The sequence below is a fragment of the Lepidochelys kempii genome, chromosome 24 (assembly GCF_965140265.1).
Source record: "Lepidochelys kempii isolate rLepKem1 chromosome 24, rLepKem1.hap2, whole genome shotgun sequence".
Classification (NCBI taxonomy): Eukaryota; Metazoa; Chordata; order Testudines; family Cheloniidae; genus Lepidochelys; species Lepidochelys kempii.
The window spans coordinates 7,985,954-8,007,448 of record NC_133279.1 but is presented as its reverse complement, the minus strand read 5'-3'; the positions used below and the strand labels follow the sequence as shown (position 1 = coordinate 8,007,448).

General features: G+C 54.3%; 1 protein-coding gene across 5 annotated transcripts; it reads right to left on the bottom strand.

Annotated features, from left to right (window-relative positions):
• Positions 1–1,036: 1,036 nt before the first annotated feature.
• LINGO4 (leucine rich repeat and Ig domain containing 4) lies at positions 1,037–19,207 on the bottom strand. Of its 5 annotated transcripts, XM_073322619.1 has the most exons (4): positions 19,054–19,207; positions 8,289–8,886; positions 6,000–6,132; positions 1,037–3,799 (listed from the first exon to the last, which is right to left on the bottom strand). In XM_073322619.1, exon 4 carries the CDS (start codon positions 3,785–3,787, stop codon positions 1,976–1,978), a length of 1,812 nt encoding a protein of 603 aa, XP_073178720.1. In that variant the 5' UTR covers positions 3,788–3,799; positions 6,000–6,132; positions 8,289–8,886; positions 19,054–19,207; the 3' UTR covers positions 1,037–1,975. The 5 variants fall into 5 exon arrangements, with proteins under 5 accessions (XP_073178720.1, XP_073178716.1, XP_073178721.1 ...); XM_073322615.1 differs by lacking the exon at positions 8,289–8,886; XM_073322620.1 differs by lacking the exons at positions 8,289–8,886; positions 19,054–19,207 and adding an exon at positions 11,808–12,058.
• Positions 19,208–21,495: the final 2,288 nt, after the last annotated feature.

Here is a 21,495-nt window from a genome sequence, read left to right as displayed (position 1 = left end):
GCCAACTTGTCGTAATTTATTTGGTGCTAGCTAGTAAGTCTGATGTGAAAAGTGATATTAACTAACATACAAGTATCACTTTTCATAGCAGACTTACTCAGCCCTGGAGAGGGGGTCAGGGGAGGCAGGAGCCCAAAGCCCGGCAGCTGGAGCCTGGACCCTGCCACTGCACAGCCAGAGCCCGAGGCCCCCGGGCAGAGTCTGCTGCCCCGCCACCCCATTGCTGTAGCCCAAAGCTTAAGCCCCAGTGCCCCTGGGAAGGTGGGAAATTCACTGGCTGCCTTCTCCTCCAGCATTGTACCCCAGGTGTCTCCAGAGGAGGGCAGGGTCCAACCCCTGCTGGCGGCCCCAGCAATCAACACCAAGGCAGTGCATCCGGGAGCAACAGGGAGTCGGAGGGGCTGCTAGATTCCTCCCCCAAGTCACAGCCCAGGAGGCCGTGGCCGCAAGACAAGACCCTGGTGGCTACATGCAGCCACGGTGGCCACATTTGAGAAACAGACTCTAGTATTTAGAGCAGAGATGCACGTCAGAATTCCTGGAGGTCTAGTCTATTCCCAGCTCCACTGTGTGATCTCAAGGCAAATCATGGCCCCTCTCAGTGCCTCAGTTTCCCCAATTAGGTGTTAATACTATAGCTTGTGAGCCCTCTAGTGGCACTCACAGTGTACTACGTTCTGAGAAGCTTTCAGAAACCAGCCAGAGCCACCTGCTCTGTGTAACTAGGCCTGGCACATTCCTGTATAGTGACTGAACGTAGTTATTTAGGCCCCAGCTCTGCCTGGGTAGCTTGTTCATAGTGTTGTAGTATAAAGAGCAAAGGACACAATGCCGCCCTGCTCCATGCCTCAGTTTCCCCATCTGTAGCATGGGGATTGTGCTATTTACCTGCATCAACGGGTTGTCATGAGGTGTAACCCCATAATGACTGTGATGGGCTTTGAGCTCTTTGCCTCGCAGTTGCTATAGAAGTGCGGAGTGTTATGTATTGCTCTCGACGATCTGGTTAAGCATTAGACAAGACTTTCAACCACAGTGGTTTTAATAGATTGCATTTAGCAGCACGCTTGGTTTTTGCCTGACATGAATAATTCACTGCAGATTGAGAGGTTGTAAAAGGGTCACGGGAAGAGGGGAAAGATGAACATTTTGTCTCCCCTCTGGGAGCCCATTAAGGATCTGGGTGATTTCAGGGACAAAGATGACTCCAGGCCTGGCAAAGACACTTCCAATTATTAACCCTACCCAGTTTACCCCCATCATTTTATAGCAGAACTGCCAAAACCCCTGATAAATTGCCCCACTCGGACAGTTATATTATTTTCTGCCATGTTGTGAGAGCTGTTCCACTCCAGGGGAAGGAGCCATGATTTTACAATGTCCCACAAGATCCTTCCTCCTTTATCTCACTGCTTTAGGACACATCCTCTCTCCACAGCTCTGGGACATTTACGTTTCCCCCCCATGCTTCCCAGCCAACACACCTCAAACCTGACCACTTCCTGGAGTAAGGACCATGGCTCATCCAGTTATTGAGATGTGACAGCTGCCCCCTGGGAACTTCACCACGCCCCACTAACCTCATTCCCCAGAGGTCCCCACCTCTCCAGCCCCTGCCAACCTAGGCGGGGTTAGAACCAGTGACCTAGAGATGAAAGGCTTCATAGTCCAGGCCCAACTCCCCACGCCACCAAGTCCATAGTCTCTAGCTTCTGCCTTAACATGTTATCTTTACACCAAACCTGCACCAGTATCATTGCCAGGTCCCTGAGAGTCGGCCAAAAAGGTCAACTATAAACGATCTCTGCTTCATGCTGACCACAAGACTCCCCGGCCCCCCGCGCTGCTGCACAGGTGAAGCGGGGTGCTGGCGTCGGCAGCTCACAAAGATGAACCACTTTTGTAAGTTCTCTGCATTTTTCGTTCCCAGGTTTACAAAGCTATGGGGGCCTGAGGTGAGAAAATGGCCCCCCCATCACATGAGTTTCATGGCAAACTTGCCTCCGCCACTGCTGCGCGGCTTGTTCCAGGCCGCATGGGGATAATGAGGGACGAACTCGAAGGTGGCGTGATGCTTGACCTTCCCTTTGCTCTTGCTCCAGAAGAAGATGAAGACGAAGCAGACGGTGACCGAGCTGAGGAATGGCAGGATGCCCATGGCCAAGACTCCCACCAGCGTGCCCACGTCGATGAGGGATGTCTGGAAGGCCTCCGAGCGGTTGGAGAACAGGAAGGAGTCGTTGCCCAACTGGGCGGAGGGCTTGCTCACGAGAAGGTGCGCCAGCAAAGTGTCGTTCCCTGCTACGTTGCTGGCAACGCAGTGGTAGGTGCCGCTGTCCTGGGCTAGGGCATAGTCAACCTCCAAGGTGCCATCTGCAAAGACCCTCATCCGCCCCTTGTGGTTGGAGTCCAGGCGGATGTTATGAGGTGACACCCAGTAGACGGTTGGATGTGGATCCCCTTCGCCCTTGCAGCTCAAGGTTGCTTTTCCCCCCTCTTCCACACTCACCTGCTGAGGGGTCTTGTCTGGGATCTTAGACTTCCTGCAGGTGAAGTGACTGGGCAGGAGGACGTCGGAGAAGTCCTTGAAGACTTTCCCTTTGACCGTTGTGGGGCTCGCGCAGGCGGGCTGCTGCCCTCCGAAGTTAAGCCTGCGTCGCCTTCGGATAATCCATAAGAGCCGGCAGTCACAGGCCAGGGGGTTCCTGTCTAACCGCAGGATTTCCAGGTTCCCCACCGAGTGGAAGACCCCTTCTTCCAAGGTCCTCAGGGCGTTACCAGAGACGTTGAGCAGCCGGAAGTAGTTGAGTCCTTGGAAGGCACTGGTGGCGATGGTGGCCAGCTTGCCTCCGGAGAGGTGGAATTCCTGAAGGCGCGAAAGGTCACTCAGCCTCTTCCCATGGATCACCGAGATGGGGTTGTGGGAGAGATCCAGGTACCGGAGATAAACCAAATGCCTGAACGCCTCGTAAGGAACGGCGCTGAGGTTGCACTTGGTGATGGACAAGGAGGTCAAGTTCAGTCCCGAGAGGCTGTGGGGCTCCAGCGTCGCCAGGAAAGGCCAGCGGTCAATCTCCAGCACGTTCAAACGGTGCAGCCTCCGGAAGGAGTAGTTGTGGAGGACACTGATGTTGAGCACCTTGAACCGGAGCTCCACCAGGTGGGGAAGCTGGGAGAGGGCGAGCTGGGGCACGCCCGTCAAGTTGCACTTCTCCAGGGTGAGCTGCTGCAGACGGAGGAGCCCGCTGAAGGCTTCCGGTGAGATGAAGACCAGGTGGTTGTCCCCGGCCTCCAGCTTCCTAAGGTTGAATAGGTCTTTGAAGGAGTGGTCCAGGAAGATGACGATCTTGTTCTCGCTGATGTCAAGGATGGTGAGGTTAGGGAGGCCGGTGAAGATTCCAGGCGGGACAATTTTCAGCTGGTTACTCTTCAGCCGCAGGGTCATCAGCTTCTGCAGGCTGTTAAAGGCTCCAGGCTCGATGTTGGAGATGATGTTCTCGCTCAGGTCCAGCTCCTTCAAGGGCTGCAGGCGGGAGAACATGCCCTGGTGCAAGGTCCTGATCCGGTTCTTGCTCAGGTCCAGGAGCTCAGACTCCGGGGGGATCCCGCCCGGCACGGTGGTCAGGCGCCGGCGATTGCAGAAGACAGACCTGTCCTGGGAGGAGCAGTGGCACCTGGAAGGGCAGCTCCAGCTGGATCCCGTCAGGAGGGCCTCCAGGGCAAGGAAGAACAGGGGATGCCAACAAGCCCAAGAGAAGGGAGAGTCTAGGAAAGGCCCAGCCACCATCTTACCTGCTTTCTGCAAAACAAGAACATCCCATAGTTAGAGAACCAAAGCAGATCTACACCTAGACAGCAGCTGGCCATGGGTGCCTTGGGAGAGCCATGCAGCAGGCCCATCTATCTAAGAGCCAGACAGCACAGCATCTTGAACCTAACACTGGTGCAGGGCTGGCTCTTTGTTTTTTCGCCATCACCATGGTGTCTGGCCAGGGCTATCTCCCAAGGACCAAATCTGGGCCCCAATTTGCCTCCTGACGTGGTAGCAGGAGAGGGTCGGCGTTTGACTCTCTCTCCCTGCAAGGATACTCCTAAACTCACAATTCCTCCACAGCACCTGATACGCTTGCAATCCGTTGACCTCAGAAACACTTAAAGGAGGAGAGTCCCCCGTGGGCCCAGGAGGAGAAAGGGACTTGTCGAAGGTCACGCAGCACATCAGTGGCAGAGCCGGGACTAGAACCCAGGTTCCTGAGTCTCTGTCCGGCCTTCTACCCGCTGGATCGCACCACGGCTGATAAAACCTTTGCCTTCTGGAGAATGTCAGCTAACCCACAGCAGAGATGGCACTATCAATGTGATTTAAATGCCTCTCCATGCTGACATGCACACCCAAGGCTGTATTTTATCCCCCCCGCCGTCCCCGCCATGTTGGCAGTCCCGGTTAGCATTGCAGGTGAAGGACAATGGATCTCGCTCAGCACTGAAATTCAGTGGCCCTGGGATATGATGTATTATTTTTAAAGCAGAGGACGATGCCGGGAACTTTTCCAGCCTCAAATGATTTATTAAAATTCAAGTTCCCCTCTAATGAATGCCCAAGGGGTAGAAAACCATGTTCTCCACAGCTGCCGTTTGACAAGTTTGGAAGGCTTCAGAGCATAAATTGCTGCAGCACTGATGGGGGAGGCTACGATTTAGTCCCGGAGGTCCCAGAAGTCATAGAATCCAGGACTTCCAGAGACCTCCGTGACTTCATCCCGTGGCAGTCAGGAGCTGCAGGGTCCCCACTGCCCGTGGTGGCAGGGAGCTGTGGGGTACCCCACTGCCCCAGGTCGGGGGGGTCCATCGGAGCTCCGAGCCACAGCAGGCGGCGGGGGTACCCCGCAGTTCCCAGCTTCTGCGGGCAGGGGGACCCTGCAGCTCCGAGTCAGGGCCCCCGCAGCTGCCCAGCCACCCTGGGGACCCCGCAGCTCCTCATGTTGTCATGCATATTTTTAGAGAAAGTCACAGACAGGTCACGGGCGTCCATGAAATTTTCTTTATTGACTGTGACCTGTCCATGACTTTTACTAAAAATATCCGTGACAAAATCTTAGCCTTACTGATGGGTTTTATCCACTGTCGGTGTCGCACCAAGCATCTTGAAAGGATCCGGCATTGGCAAAGAGGCCGCCATCACCCATCCTCGTCACTTGCCGCAAGATGCCTTTCAGCCGTATCAGTCTGATCCCAGGGAGGGAGCTGTCCCCAGGGACCGGTCCCAGCTTCTTTCATTTTTGGCCAAGGCTACATGGGATCTTGTCAGGCAAGTGAGTGACCTGAGACTGAATCCCAGCTGGGAGGGCCGGGGAACTGGGCTGGAACGTCTGCCCAAGCTGGAAGTTACCCCTGCTGCTGCCGTTGAGACGCCCCCAGGGACTAGAGTCGTTGCTAGCCTGTGCCTGGATCTGGCGGGAATGAAAAACCGGGCACTTGCTTTTCCCAGACGGGCGGGGAAATCCCTGCCCCTCGCTCGGACGTGGCCCTCGACCAGGGGCACTGCAGCTCCTGGAGGAATGCAGAAATAGCCTCCCTCGGACCAGTGCGCCATCTAGTGTCTGCCACAGGGCAGTGCAACAAACCCTGTAGTGCCGGGATAACTGCCCCTGCCCCAACAAAGGGTTGGCATAAGCCCTGAACAAGGGGTTTCTATTCGCAGCACCAAGAGGGATGCTCTGTCCCAGCGCACACACCCCATTCCCATGGCAGGGGGTTTGGCTGCTGGGCGTGGCAAAGGGTCTCCTCCAGCGGGTAGCTGGCTTTCTCCCAGCCCTTCACAGCAGGGTTAGGTGCCACCAGGCAGCTGTGCAAGAGTGCAGACTTGAACCCAGGTCTCTCCCATGACACACGCCCCTGCCACGTTGCAGGCGATTTCCCAGAGATGGGCAGCTTTTGTCATTTAATTCCAGCCCGCCTTTCCAGCCACCATCCGGTGTGCTCCGGGAAGACACACTTACCTTTAATCATGACCCTGGCGGGGTGTCTGTGCGCACGGCCAGTTCAGATCGCAGCAAAGAGATTCCGGTTTGACTCCCCCGTTTCCCCAGGGCTCCCGCTGGCCACGCTGTCCTTCTTGCAGGTCATGGCCCACTGGGGAGAGAGAATCAAAATGGTCGGTGACTCGTCACCCCACTGATGGAGACGCCCGTCGGTAAGAACTATCTGCAAGGGAACTGGCTGGTTCTGTAGGACGGGGGCAAAGATACACTCAGGCCACTGTGAGTGTTTGTCACTTGCGCCCCGGGAGGCTGAGCCCCTGGAAACAAAGCGGGCAGGGATCTGATGCTGCAGCCTTAAAAACCCCAGGCTTTAAGGGCTGCTACCATAGCCGCAAGCAGGAGGGTGCATTGCAGAAACACAGCTACTACAGAGGCAGCATGGTCCAGTGGTTAGAGCCCAAGCCTAGGCCTGTGGAGACATGGGTTCATCTCCCTGCTCTGCCACCGACTGCCTGTGTGACCTTGCACAAATCACTTAGCCTCCGTGCCCCCCTCTGTACATGGAGATAACAGTACGACCTAGCTCTTCCCCCCCTAGATCGCCAAGTGTGTTACAAAGGAGGTCAGTATCATTATCCCCATTGTACCGATGGGGAAACCGAGGCACAGAGAGGTTAAGGGACTTGCCCACAGTCCCCCAGTGGCAGAGCTGAGACTCAAACGCAGGTCTCCTGAGTCCCAGTCCAGTGCTCTATCCCCTGAAACACCCTGTCTTCCCCTGTGATCAGAGAACCCAACTGAAATCTAGACCCCATTGTGCCAGGCGCTGCATTGCCACAGGGAGGGACAGTCCCTGCCCCTGGCACTTGCTGTCCGAACAGACAAGACAGGCCAAGAGTGAAGGAAATGGGGGGACTGTAAGAAAACAAAAAGTTGAGGTCCAGAGAGACTAAATGACTTGTCCAAGGTCACACCTGGGATCTGTAGCGGAGCTGGGAAGGGAACTCAGTGGGTTAGACACAAGACCCTGATTTCGCTCTAATGCCAGGTCATGGTGCCTAGTGCCCATTCTCTGCCCCATGGTATATTCGCCAGCTGTATCTACCACTGGCCCCCAGGGGATGATTGCCTCCCTAACCCATATCTTCATCTTCCTGGCTATTCAGCTTAAATTTACCTCTCCCTAACTTCATCCCGTTACTCTTCCTCCTCCTGGGCCATCCCAAGCAACTGCCTCCCCCTCTGCCGATACTTCCCAGCCACTTTGCCCTCTGCTAGCACCTTCCACAAAGCACGTTAGAAGTGTACCTAGACCTGCTGACAAGCAGCCTCTTCTGGGGTGAGGTATGGCAGCCTATAACAGCATGCAGCAACAGCCTGACAGGCAGGAGAAGGAGACCGTCTATAGCAGTGGTCCCCAAACTTTTCAGGGTCACGCCCCGCCCCTTACCTCTATCCAGCCTCCCCTCACCCCCTGAAGCCAGGGCTGGGAGCAGGGCCCCAGCTCTGGGGGGAGGGGAATGCAGACAGGGGGAAGGGGGCCGAGGCTGGGGCCTCAACTGGGGGTGAGACTGGGAGCGGGAGCAGGGCCAGGGCCGAGAACGGAGCAGCAGCTGGGCCGCAGTCGGGGGTGGATATGGGCATGGACTGGGAGCCGCGGCTTGTGAGCAGGGCCGGAGAAGAGCTGGGAGCAGAGCAGGGCTGGGTGGTGCTCCCTCCCCACCTCCCATGGTGCTGGGGCTGGCCTGGATCCTGCCATGCCCCCCCCACGAACATTCCTCCACTCCGTGCCCCCCTAGGGGAGCGCGCCCCACATTTGGGAACCTCTGCTTTCTAGGCAGGGCACTATTATTCAGGCTGGAAGCTAGATTTTAGCGCTCCTTGTCTAACAGTGGCCAGGGCAATGCAGAGACGGTTGTTACGTGCCCACGCTTGTACAAGCCCTGAGAGATAGTCGCATCTCCAACCCAGAGGCCTGGCTGGCTTCCTCCTAGCCTGCCGGCTGGCAATTCTCTGTTTGCAAAGGCCGGGACGCTGTGGCTCTCAAGTCAGGCCAAGGAAAGCAATCTCCTTTGAGTGCCCCTGTGGCATCTTGCCAGCACATGCATTAAAACGCAGCCATCAAAGCAAGGGATGATTGAAAAGGGGGAGAACATTCATCATAGAGGTGGGGGGGGAGGCTTGGAAGGGGTGGGAGGACAAGAATTCATTGGAATGGGAGCTGTTGCCTTTCCCTACTCGACTAGAATGTCATTGGTGAAATGAGGTCTGGCACGCATGGCGCTTCCTAATGTTGTCTTTCTTTACCGGCTAGAGGACAGAGACAGATCCTGACCTCCGTGACGCTGGTGTAAACTCAGCATCACTCCAGCAGGGCTACTCCGGGTAGATCCTGGCACACCAGAGGAGCAGGACTGGGCTGTAGGTATAATTGAAAGGTGTCAGTTTTGTCCCCTGTTTTCAGAGAGGAACGAGGACTGCAAATCCCCTGTACAGCTCAGCTGGAGTTTAGCATCTCTCCACAAGATGTTCTCAGAGAGCAGAGGTGGCCTCCTTTTAAAAAACACTATGTTCAGTTCTCTTAGATTCCCAGGGCTCAATAATCTTCTACCAATACAATTTCCATGTACAGAATCCCCTTTGCAACGGGATCCGAGTCCCACTCAATGCTGGTGAAGTCTTCCAGCCATGGAGCAATGACAATGCCCTCGAACTGCAGCTGCTGGAAGAGAAAGGGCATCTCTCCTGATGTCGTGGCCAAATGCTCGCCCATTCTGTCTGCTGAGAACGCTGGCGGGGACTTTATTCCGATCTAGTCTCAGTCTCTTTCCAATCCTCACTTGTTGTGGTGTCAAGTTGAGTTTAGATTGTACAGACGGTAGGAACGGGACAGTGTCTCTCCTTGCTTTTAGGATAAAGAAATATATATGACAAATAAAATATGTTGCATTGTTGTGTGCTGCCGTGTTCCACCCCAGAACAGACTGCATTTTGGCGCCAGGCAAAGTGCATTTTTATTCTTGGACAAAACTTCCGGAGACTTGAATGGTAGAATTGCCTAAGTAAGGACTGCAGGATTTGGTCATCGTTTGCAAAGCTCTTTTGGATCCTTCAGGGCGAAAGAAACCCTGGGGAATTATTATCCCTTACGGCAGCTAACTGCAGTGGCACAGAGGAAACGGGTGATGGAGCAACAGGAGGGGGTGAAGGCTAAGTGAGAGAGATCCTGCATCTTTTCTTAGCAATTAACTCCCAAAGTACGACAAACCCACCCAACCCTGGGGGAATGACGCTTAAGCTACACCTGGCCTACACAGCGCATGCCCACATAGCTTCCCAGTGTATAAATGCAGCGTGCACCGACAGAGGGAGCTTTTCTGCCGGCGTAGGAACACTACCTCCCTGAACGACATTAACTAGGCCGCCCAAAGCCGTTTTCTGTGGGTGTAGTTGTGTCTACACCAACACAGGGTGTCACCATAGCAGGTGACTATTTCACATCCCTGCCCGACACACCCATGCTGCTGTAAGTCTAAGTGTAGACCAGAACGGACGGGATTTTCCAGTCGAAACCCCCCCCAAGAGAAGCCGTCAATTTCTCGCCTACTTGTTTTGCCACACGGAAGGCCAGTGCTGACGGGTTGAGAACAACCGCTGCAAACACGATCTGGCCCCGGGATCATTTTGTGCTGGCAACACAGGTTTAATTAGTATTTTTTTAAAAGGCCTTTTTCAGTAAAAACGCAGCCCGAGCGTCCAAGCTCAGAGCTGCCAACTCCTAAGTAGCCCCAGGAGGCAGATGGATGGTGATTAGATTCAGAGATCTGAGCAGAGGGAGCTTTAATCAGGCTAATGCAGGTGTGTTGGCCAAAGAGAAAAGGGGGTGAGGGGCGGACGGGGGCAGAGACTGCAGTGCAAAGGAAGAAATGAGAACTTGGTACTGGCTTAGACCCAGCGGCCCGACTCTGCCCGGGGATTCTGCGACGGGCCCGACTCTGCCCGGGGATTCCGCGGCGGGCCCGACTCTGCCCGGGGATTCCGCGACGGGCCCGACTCTGCCCGGGGATTCCGCGACGGGCCCGACTCTGCCCTCCGTGAGGCTTTGCACCCATGTCGCTGAGCTGCCTCTTGGGTTGGGAACAGAGAGAATTTGCCCAGCAGTGGGTTTAAGCCGCACTGCCAGTATCGATGCCAGGCTGACGTTCACCTGCCAGGCGGAGCCCAGTCGCTGCTGGTGTTTAAAACCATAAATGAAGGACAGAGAGCTGCTCGCTCTCCATTGACTCAGTGGGCGAGAGCCTGGCTGGTGAGGGGACCCTGCTCCCTTGGCAGCGAGGATGCGGGTTAAACCCCTCGAGGGCTGACAGCCTTCCTGTGCCTCCCCACAATTGCCTTCCGTGTGCCTAGACGCACAGACAAGTTCTCCCCCAATTGGCCAGGGAAGAATCACAGGGCAGCTCCACTCAGAGCAGCACAAAGCACCATGGGACGCGCCCCCAGAAGTCCCCAGGGGAACGCAGCACCGGTGAGGACACAGTAACCTGGGCAGGGCTTTGCCATGCGGCTGCTCACGCCTGGGCTGGGCTAACCCAGGTGCTCAGACCCAGGGTAACACTGCAGGGATCTATGGTGAACCTCTGTTTGCCTTACCCAGGCAAGGAGCTTTCTTCAAGGGGAGGGTGGAATTCATCTCTGTGACGAAGGCCCTGCAATGCTGTGGTCCTATTTGCGGGTTTCGGCATGTCCGGAGTCGTGCTCCACCTTGGATTTCATCTTGAGTAACGAGAGCTCTGCAAAGACCTCCTGCGCTCTGAATCAATCCAGGCAACCTTTAGCTTTCACGGATCTTATCCAGCGCTCAGGAACGGCTGGCACGCACCCATTCACCCTCCCACCACCGCTCTGAGCCCACAGCCTTGTTCTCCAGAGTCTCCACTTTCATTTTTTAAGAGGTCAGGCACGACTGGGAAGAAACGCTTTGTTCGCTTTTTTGGAGGTTCACCGATGGTCTGCGGGGAACTTGGGACAATCCCTCGGCGAGGTCTGAATTGCCCCGGTCACCTCGGGGAGGAGCAAACTGTGATGCCCAGTGATGAGAATTTAAACATCAGCCCAGTCAGCCCTTCCATTCCTGGCTTGAGAGCAGGGCGAGGGACATAGATCGGGACCATCTAGTGTGTGCGGCATCTCGTTTTGTGCCCCAAGTGGGTAAGGTGCAGGAGGGGCCACCACTTATTTCCCCCCCCAACATGGGAGGAGCTGAGCCCAAGGAGACACTGTCAAGCCCCACCAAGCATGAGCCAAGCCCAGCCTGGTCGGTGGCAACACAAGCATATTTTGAATATCCGCATAAATTCTGTTATGAGTGGGGTCTCATTTTGGTGACTTGTGTGGGTGGAGCTTATTTAGTGGGTGGAGCCTGGAAAGAGTACCACCCCCACCCACCTGATTTTACATAGCAGCTCCAGTCATCTAATACAACTCCTGATTGTTGCCTAGTAGAAAGATACCCCCTCCCTATCAAATAACTACTCCCTGTCTGATCTAGGCTGAGCAGATGTCCCGATGTTATCAAAACTGTCCCGATTATTAGGGGCTTTGCCTTATATAGGACCTTATTACCCCCTCCCCCACTTTATTCCCTCCCCCCGGTCCTGATCTTTCCAACTTGCTATCTGATGACCCTAGTCTGATCCCACGTACACCGAGCTTTGCCTGGGGGCAGCCATTCCTTAGAAGTTCTGGGGATTTATGAATATGGCCCCAACCCATAATTCTCTGAATAACCCCGTTAACTAACCCTTGATGAGCACTATACTACAATACCAGATAAGCTGATAGATGGACATGTTGGGGTGTCACGGAGTCCCCGGGTTATGCTCTGGAACTGCTCCCTATGAAGCCAGTCAGGACTATGGGGAAGTCTCCTTTCTGTGAGCAGCCTGTCTTCAGGACACACAGCTCACACATCTTCCACCTTCCTGGGTCTGACCTCGGAGCATTCAGCATCCTCTGCCCCTCTGTGCGCTTCCCACAGCGAGTCCGCCCAGGCGGGCTCCTGGGGAAGCCAGCGGGTCCTGCCCCCCAGCTCCGCAGTCAGACGTGACTCTCAGCCAGCTAGTAAAACAGAAGGTTTATTAGACGACAGGAACATGGTCTAAAACAGAGCTTGTAGGTGCAGAGAACAGGACCCCTCAGCCGGGTCCATTCTGGGGGGCAGTGAGCCAGACAACCACGTCTGCCCTTCACTCCATGTCCCAGCCAGCCCCAAACTGAAACTCCCTCCAGCCCCTCCTCCTCTGGGCTTTGTCCCTTTCCTGGGCCAGGAGGTCACCTGATTCCTTTGTTCTCTAACCCTTTAGCTCTCACCTGGCAGGGGGAAGGGCCCAGGCCATCAGTTGCCAGGAAACAGGGTATTGGGCATTCTCTGTGTCCAGACCCCTGCACATACCTGCCCTCTAGGGCTCTGCAAGGATCATAGACCCTTATCCCACCACCTAAATACTTAAGAACTGCATAGGGGAAACTGAGGCACCCCCACACTATTCAGAGGAAACATTAAGAACAGTCCCGCTTCGTCACATGGGGTCCCACTGAAAACCCCACTAGTGCCACCCGCAGTGTTCAGAAAGCATGAATCAGGCCCTTAAACAAAATCAAAAGAAAAGGAGGACTTGTGGCATCTTAGAGACTAACCAATTTATTTGAGCATAAGCTTTCGTGAGCTACAGCTCACTTCATCGGATGCATACTGTGGAAAGTATCGGCATGTAGCTCACGAAAGCTCATGCTCAAATAAATTGGTTAGTCTCTAAGGTGCCACAAGTCCTCCTTTTCTTTTTGCGAATACAGACTAACACGGCTGTTACTCTGAAAACTGTGGAAAGAGTGGCTTAAAAAGCACGAGTTGTTTTTGGTTTTTTTTTAATAAATGTTGAATGCTTTTGATTTGCGGTCTGCTTCGTGGGCCTTTTGGGGGCAGGTGTTCAAGCTTTTCTCCCTAGTCAGGGGGCTGGAAACTTGCTTTTCAAAAAAGTTTAAATAAAAGCTCCCAAAAAGCACAGCTCCAGGAACTGGGGCTATCAAACCTCAGAACATTGTGCAACTCATGGCATGTGCCACGTACACCCCCCCTTGTGGCCAGATGGGTACTGCATGTTATTCCTGCCATCTGGGTCATCAATACGTAAAGGATCCAGGCAAGGGGAAGCCAAAACAAACCAACAAAATAAGAGCAGGAGGACTCGTGGCACCTTAGAGACTAACCAATTTATTTGAGCACGAGCTTTCGTGAGCGACAGCTCACTTCATCGGATGCATTTTCCACGGAATGCATCCGATGAAGTGAGCTGTAGCTCACGAAAGCTTGTGCTCAAATAAATTGGTTAGTCTCTAAGGTGCCACGAGTCCTCCTTTTCTTTTCGCGAATACAGACTAACACGGCTGCTACTCTGAAACCTAACAAAATAAGTACGTCCCCTTTAGGATCTCGGGGCAGGGCCTTAGCTCAGGATTCTGGTGCAGAGCTCCCAAGCTTAAAGTCCACAAAGTCTCTGTGTCTGGTCTGAGCCAGAGCCCAGCCACTGAAGTCAGCGTGGGTTCCACAGTCCTCTCTCTTGTTCAGCTGCTTGTTCATATAGCCCAGTCCAGCCTGTTTTGGCTCCACGCCACAGCCTGTATCTTAAAAGGGCAGATCATAGAATATCAGGGTTGGAAGGGACCTCAGGAGGTCATCTAGTCCAATCCCTTGCTCAAAGCAGGACCAATCCCCAATTTTTGCCCCAGATCCCTAAATGGCCCCCTCAGGGATTGAACTTGAACTCTGGGGGGAGGGATAGCTCAGTGGTTTGAGCTTTGGCCTACTAAACCCAGGGTTGTGAGATCAATCCTTGAAGGGGCCATTTAGGGATCTGGGGCAAAAACGGGGATTGGTCCTGCTTTGAGCAAGGGCTTGGACTAGATGACCTCTAGAGGTCCCTTCCAACCCTGATATTCTATGAACTCACAACCCTGGGTTTAGCAGGCCAATGCTCAAACCACTGAGCTATCCCTCCTCCCTTCACATGGGGGTGTTTTCCGGAGGAGCCAGAAGGTACGGCCTACCCCAGTTAACTAGTTTTTTGTCACTAGGGGTATTTGAATGGGAAAATAAGCAAGAAGCTGGGGAAGGGTCAGTCCTGCTCAGGTATCAATTCAGGGTGATTCCCATCAAGTCAGTGGCATTCCTACAGCTTTACTCCCTCTCCACCGACAGTCCCACGCAACACATTCACTCAGAAACAGGAGTGACTGTTTAATGATGGAATTAGTCAATTAATTAGATACGCTCAAATTAATTAGAATTAATAACGGACCGAGGCTAGAGTCAGGATCTGAACTCTGTATCCCAGACTCTCCCACTCCTCACCCAATCACCTCGTTAACATCCAAGGGTCTGATCTTACAGCTGGGGATCCTCAGATCCTCACAGATCCCCCTGCGCAGTGGGTCTCATTCGCCCCGTTTTGCAGACAGGGCACATTTCAACCCATTAAGAATGACTCACCATTGTTTGAAGAGCAAAGCTGGGGAAAGGAACCCAGGAATCCTGACCCTACAACCTTGCCTCCCTCATTAAAATACCATAAGATACATTATGTCATTGGAAGACCGCTCAACAGCTCGCCTGTTTCTATATCACTTATAATTAGCACCTCTCGGCCAGTCACTAAGTTGCCAGTAGTGACTTCACAAGTTCTGGAAGGTTATTAATGTTCTTTCATTTCCCAGAACTTCGGCCACCCCTCAAATACCCGCCTCCGCCTCACACAAGAGGATCTGATGCACTGCGTCCATGCCAGCAGCTCCCCCGGGCTGTACAATCCTCCTGCCATAACACAACTGTTGTCTGAATGGTCGGTCTGGCCGCGGGGTTGGAAAGCCGCCCCCTGCCGGCTGGCCTTTCGAATCTGGCCAATCGGCCACCCAGGGGTGGCCGGTGCAATGTGAATGAGGCTCACTGGAGTATCCAAGTGCCTCGCCGTCTTTGCTGTATTTATCCTCATGCACCCCTGTGAGGTTGGGCGGTGCTGTTATCCCCATTGTACAGATGGGGAAACTGAGGCACAGAGCACAGACGGGCCAGATACACAAAGGGATTTAGGCATCACCGACACGCTCCTCACTGTGGCTTAACGCCATACGTGCCTGTAGACTATCTGACTGGTGCGCCCCCTCGTGGCTGGGTTTAGCATAGCAGCGCTGTCCTCTCGAGCACCCCCTGGCAATGGCTGCTCCAGCTCTGCAGAGGTCCCATCTGGCGACTCGGCCCGCCGGCCAGGTCACGGTTTGGTGCCACCCCTTTTGGGGGACCAGGAAGCCCAAGAGAAAGATGCAACAACCTGAGGTCTGCTCCTCGGTCCCATGGGCCTCACAGCCCTTCCCTCTGGGTTTTCCGCCGTCCTTATCCCCTGCTCACAGGCCTCACGCCACCTTCCCCAGCGGCTGGTGGGGGAAGCCCAGCCCAGGCTCTATACTGGGTTCCAGACCAGGGACCCTATAACCGGCAGCTGATGTCTGCCCCGTCAGACCCCCTGCTCCTGCCTCCCTGCCGTAGCCTGTCAGCTGGCCTCTCCCACAGCCTCTCTAGGTTCACCCTTCTCTCCGGGCCAGAACCCACAGGGCTCCCCCCAGGAACCCCCGAAGTACAAACTTAACCCAGCTACTGCCCTCCTGGGGCTTGACCTTCCACCTGACCCTCAATCAAGCCCACTGGAAGCCCAGATCCTGGAGGGCCCGGCCAGCTCCCCGGCCAGCCTCTGCGCCCTCCAAGGCCGAGAGAGGGATTGTGGAATTCCTTCCCTGCAGCACCTCCTGGTCCCTGCTGCTTCTCCCTCGCTCAGCCCCTTCCCCAGCCTCCTGGTGCAACCAGGGAGCAGAACCGGCCTCTCAGGCCCCCATTAACCCGTTCATTGCTAGAGCGAGGGTCCCCTCTCCCCAAGATTTCTTCAGTCAGGCCTGGGCCAAGCCGAGTCCTGACCCCGCCCCTCAACTAACGAACTGCTCAGCCCCCGGGGTGATTTTCAAACGAGGCGATTCCCCACCTGTCTGCCCTGCGGGGCGCGATCCAGTCGGCGAGCGCTGGGCACCCCTCGGCCGAACACAAACCACTGGGGGGGGGGGGCGATCAGACAATGACACGTGTCTCTCCCCCCAAGCTGATGGAGGGACTCAGCTTCAAATCTCTGCTCCGTCTGATTTGGAGCAAGGGCTTGGACCCAGCGTCTCCTACATGCTAAAGGTGTACCCCTAACCACGGGGCTGTTGCGTATTCTCACAGCTCCTCTGCCCCCCATGCCTCTGCTTTGCACTGCTTCCTAGCTTATGCAGTTCCCCAGTGCCTGGAGATGCCTTTCCTCGGCGCCTAACTCTCCCCATGCAATGCACGGAGACGGAAGTCCCCTGTGTGAATCTGGCCCGAAGTGACTTGCTCAAGGTCACCCCGGAAGCCTGTAGCAGAGCTAGGAATTGTACCTGGTTCTCCGAAGACCTTAGCTAGCGCCCTAACCACTAATGCATCCTTTTCATCTCCGGGGGCGGGTCCCAGATCCCAGCAGAAGGAGCCAGCTGGGAAATGACCTCCTGGAACTGGCGAACTGCAGTTTATGACAGTGCACAAGAGGGACACATTTCTCCCAAAAATCCAGGGACAGCACAGAGCCACCAAGGATTATTGACCGAGACAGGATTGCACATTAGCGACTGCTTTAAATAGCCAACCTTGGCACGACGCTGCATTTACATCATGAAGTTTGATCGGTGCTAATTATAGCCCAAGCGAAGCGAGTTTGCTGCTTTTTATGATGCCGCTCTCCATATGACAGTTCCTGGCTTTGCCTTGAAACCAGCTAACACCTTGTTATTTGCACTCAGCCCTCAACAAGCTGTGGCAGCGCCCGGAGAAACTGGCTGAACTCCTTTAAAGGGCCCCGTGGCCAAAGACTTGTAGCGTTCCCACAGATCTCCGCCCCGTTGAAGATTTCCGGACACTAGTTACCCTCCAGCTGCCCAGATTTTGGTCTCTCTGTGTCCCAATGCTGGGACAAGGGGTTGCCTAACGAAATGAAAAGAAGGAAAGATCTTTTCAACAAATGTGCGACAAGCCTGTGGAACTCACTGCCACAGGAAGTGGCTGAAGCCAAGAACTTAGCAAGATACACAGAGGGACTGGACATTTATATGGATAACTAGAAGATCCAGGGTTAGTGTAGTTATTGCTAACAATCCCTTTGGCAGAGATATTACCCCTTGTGCTTCAGAGCTTAAGCCAATCTCTAAGGCACGGCTGATAGCAGCTGGTGCTGGCCAGTGTCAGAGACAGGGCACTGAACTCGATGGCCCTACCCATCCTTACTCACACCTTACTCCATGAATAGTCTGGTTCAAATCAATTGGATGAGGCTTTAGGAGATAATTGGGTTTATTTAACACATCAGAACCAAATATCTTAACTCAATGCACCCTCCTTTCCTTCTGCACAGCTGAATTTGTGGCTGATCAACATGTAAATGCCAGTTATTTTTAAAACCCGCCGAGCCAGCCCCTCAGCTGAGGTACACTGGCAAGTCAGACTACTAGGTGAGTGGAGCCGTGCTGGTTTGCAAAGATTGAGGGTCTATCCCAATGTGGTAGGTTTATCGTCCTCTGGATTAACACTAAAGACTTATATATTCTTCCAGCTGGCAATGACATTTAGCTCAGAAATGTGCATTAGAAATTAGGATATTCACACATGGTCTTAGCTGTGTGCCCTTACAAAAAAGAAAAAGATTGATTAACAAGAGGCTAAAGAAAAATCACCCGGCTTCTCATCCGGAACGGCATTTGACTAAAAGCAGTAGTACATGGAAGTGTTTGTGAAGTCTCTGTGCTATATTGTAGCAGGCAAAACGACCCATTATTTGCAGAGTTGCTGCTAAGCATTTTAACTCAGGTCGAACTTGATAACATCCTTGCCCTGGATATTAAAAACGTATTGAAAAAGTGATCAGTCTGCAAAGCGCCAGACAAAAACATCGACCAAGCCTCCCGGGAGAATTTAGCCAGCATGCAGTTTGGCGACAGGCAACTGGAACCAGCGTCTGCTCTCTGTTTTAAGGTAAGCCCTTTTGTGTTGGAAAAGCTGGACCGGAAAGGGCAGAATTGAAAAATCGGGCTGCATGAGTGAAATGAACCAGCTGCATTGAAGGAACAAGATTGCATCGCTTTTCCTCATGGCAAGCTGCCCCATTTCAGGATCTCAATTTCTACAAAATATTGACTTGGCCGGCATCTCTCTCCTAAGCCAATGGAGTTCCACTCACTGATCTTTTTCAGAAGGGACGGCTGTGATCCCTGAGTCTGACATGCCAGTGACAGGTGGGTCCCAGGTCATGGAACAAGCTGGGTTCTGTGTTTTCTAACCCTCTCCATAATTTTCAGTGATGCTGTGACTGATACCAGTCTTTTTGGCTCTGCAAGGGATCTTGCAATGCAACCATCCCTCCTTCCCCCGACCCCTCCGTGCCTCCACCTAGGAGCCAGAAAGACATGCCGGTTGCTTCTGGGAGCCGTGTGGTGCCGGGTAGGGAGCCTGCCATCTCCACGCCAACCGGACTTTTAACAGTCCGGTCAGCGCTACTGACCGGAGCTGCCAGCGTCCCTTTTCGACTGGGCAATCCGGTCAAAAAACGGACACCTAGCAACCCTACTTAGTAGTCCCTTTACCAAGTCTTCCCTGAGATCTGTGGTACTCAGCATCTCGCAGGATCGGGCCATCAGCTCCAAGGACCAATCTCCCCAAAGTCTGGGCTTTTCCAGAGAGAAGGACACCCCCGAACCCACCCCCACGCCCTGCCACCACAGGCTTCGCAGCGACATGCTGCTGCCCCCATTCCCAAGGCAAAACCCGACCAGGAGGCGAAAGAACCGTTTTGCAAATCAGTTGCCTTCCTCCCATTGCTAGCAGGGTCAGCTCGGGGCAGCTCAGAACGCAGCGCCTTCAAGCCTCTGTCCATCACAAACCGGTAGCAGAGGGCACCCGGCAGCCTCTTACCTGAAGCATCTGGTGCCTGCAGGAGCGAGGATGCTTCTGGGTTGCATGATGACAGTCGTCAGCGTGTGTCTTATCCCTGCTTTGCTCTGCTGCTGCCTTTCAACCACGTGGCTCTCACTTTTCCCAGGCAATGTGCCACGCCAGGCGAGCTCGCTTGTCTCATGGCTGCTGCCTGCAGGGAAGATTTCTTCATACAGAAGCTCACTCAGACAGAGATCAGCCCCCGCCCCTTCCCCTATATCAATGGAAAGGGTGCCAAAAAACGGAAGGAGGGACAGGGAGGGAGGCTGCAACGGGCCTGCTGCTCTGGGGCTTGCCTGCAGCATGCACAGGGCAGAGAACCCGCCACCCTCATTGACTTCTGTAGGTAAGGTCATCAAGGGTTCACTGGGTTACGCAGAGTATTATGGGTGGGAGGCATGCTCCACACATCCGCTTAGTTCCTGTTTGGTTAGTTGCATAAAGATTCCCCCTATTCCCCCCCACAACTCTCTGTTGTGATGCAGTTAAATAAAGCAGCAAGTTCCCAGCCTGCAGTCCTGGGAGTAGACTTTCCCCCCGTCCCCTTTTTTTTGCCCTTATTGGTTGGGTTGCCAACTTTCTAATCGCACAAAACCGAACACCCTTGCCCAGCCCCCTGTCCTGCCTCTTCCCTGAGCCCCCACCCCTGCTCACTCCATTCCCCCCTCCCTTGGTTGTTCACTCTCCCCCACCCTCATTTACTCACTCATTTTCAGGGGGCTGGGGCAGAGTGCAGGGGGGGAGGTGAGGGCTCCGGCTGGGGGTGCTGGCTATGGAGTGGGGCTGGGGAGGAGGGGTTTGGGCTGCAGGAGGGAGCTCCAGGCTGGGGCCAAGGGGTTTGGAGTGTGGGAGGGGATTCTGAGCTGGGGCAGGGGTGCAGGAAGGAGTGTAGGGTCCGGGAGGGGACTTAGGGCTGGAGCAGGAGGTTGGGGTACAGGGTGCGGGCTCTGGGAGGGAGTTTGGATATGGGAGGGAGCTCATGGCTGGGGCAGGGGGTTGGGGTGTGGGAGGGGGTGCAGATCTCAGGCAGCTCCCAGAAGCAGCGATGTGTCCCTTCGACTCACGGAAGCATGACCAGGCAGCTCTGCGCACACTGCCAATGGAGTTCCACTCACTGATCTTTTTCAGAAGGGACGGCTGTGATCCCTGAGTCTGACATGCCGGTGACAGGTGGGTCCCAGGTCATGGAACAAGCTGGGTTCTGTGTTTTCTAACCCTCTCCATAATTTTCAGTGATGCCGTGACTGATACCAGTCTTTTTGGCTCTGCAAGGGATCTTGCAATGCAACCATCCCTCCTTCCCCCGACTCCTCCGTGCCTCCACCTAGGAGCCAGAGAGACATGCCGGTTGCTTCTGGGAGCCGTGTGGTGCCGGGTAGGGAGCCTGCCATCTTCGCGCCAACCGGACTTTTAACAGTCCAGTCAGCGGTACTGACCGGAGGTGCCAGCGTCCCTTTTCGACTGGGCAATCCGGTCGAAAAACAGACACCTAGCAACCCTACTTAGTAGTCCCTTTACCAAGACTTCCCTGAGATCTGTGGTACTCAGCATCTCGCAAGATCGGGCCTCAGTGAGCCAGCAATTCTTTTTTAAACCCTAAGACGGCCGCTTGTCAGCCGGGGGATTCCCTTGTAGCAAAAGAGAACGTGACTGTAACCTTTTCCTTGTTCCCACTGCAGCTCTGTTGTTGCTGGCCTGGCATGAAATATCAGCAGTGCCAGGGCTGAGCCCCGACACCTCTGGGCTTGGCAGTTCGTAGCCCCGGCACCTCTGGGTTTGCTGCATCCGTTCTGAATGTAAAAAAAATTGTGTGGGGCCCGGCACCTCTTTCATAGCAAATTAAGCACTGAATCTCAGCGCAGCTAAAGCCTATGAACACTGCACTGACTCATGTTGCAGTTGCCAGGGTACGAAGAGAGGGATTGGAAGGGTCAACATCTACCAGATTGGGTGTCGGTGCCCCATAGAAAGGGTGACGTTAAAAATACGTGACTAACGCAATCATGATTCTGTAGGGCCTTTCAGCCTAGAGGGCTTTCTGCCCAAGAATCACTTCCACGGGAATGCAGCCACCTCCGGGGTGGAACGCAGCCGCTAACAGCACACAGCAACGCTGTGTCAAAGTTCAGGACAGAGCAAGACAAGTGCCTTGGTGTGTATAGCAGCTTCATGCTCTGAATGAGAAGGGATCCCAACTGTAAACCTTTAAAACATTATAATCAAAAACACCCTCTAGGCTGTTCTCGCTCCAAAGTGGGGTTGTGTGGCAAATAATGATTTCTATTTGACTTCTTGGGCGCAGAGAGGGAAAAGATGGTTAAACCAGGGGAGTAGGGCGCAGAAAACCTGGCTTCAGCCCTTTGCTCTGCCATCGACTCACCGGATGATGCTGGGGAAGTCGCTGCATCTCGGCGTGCCGCA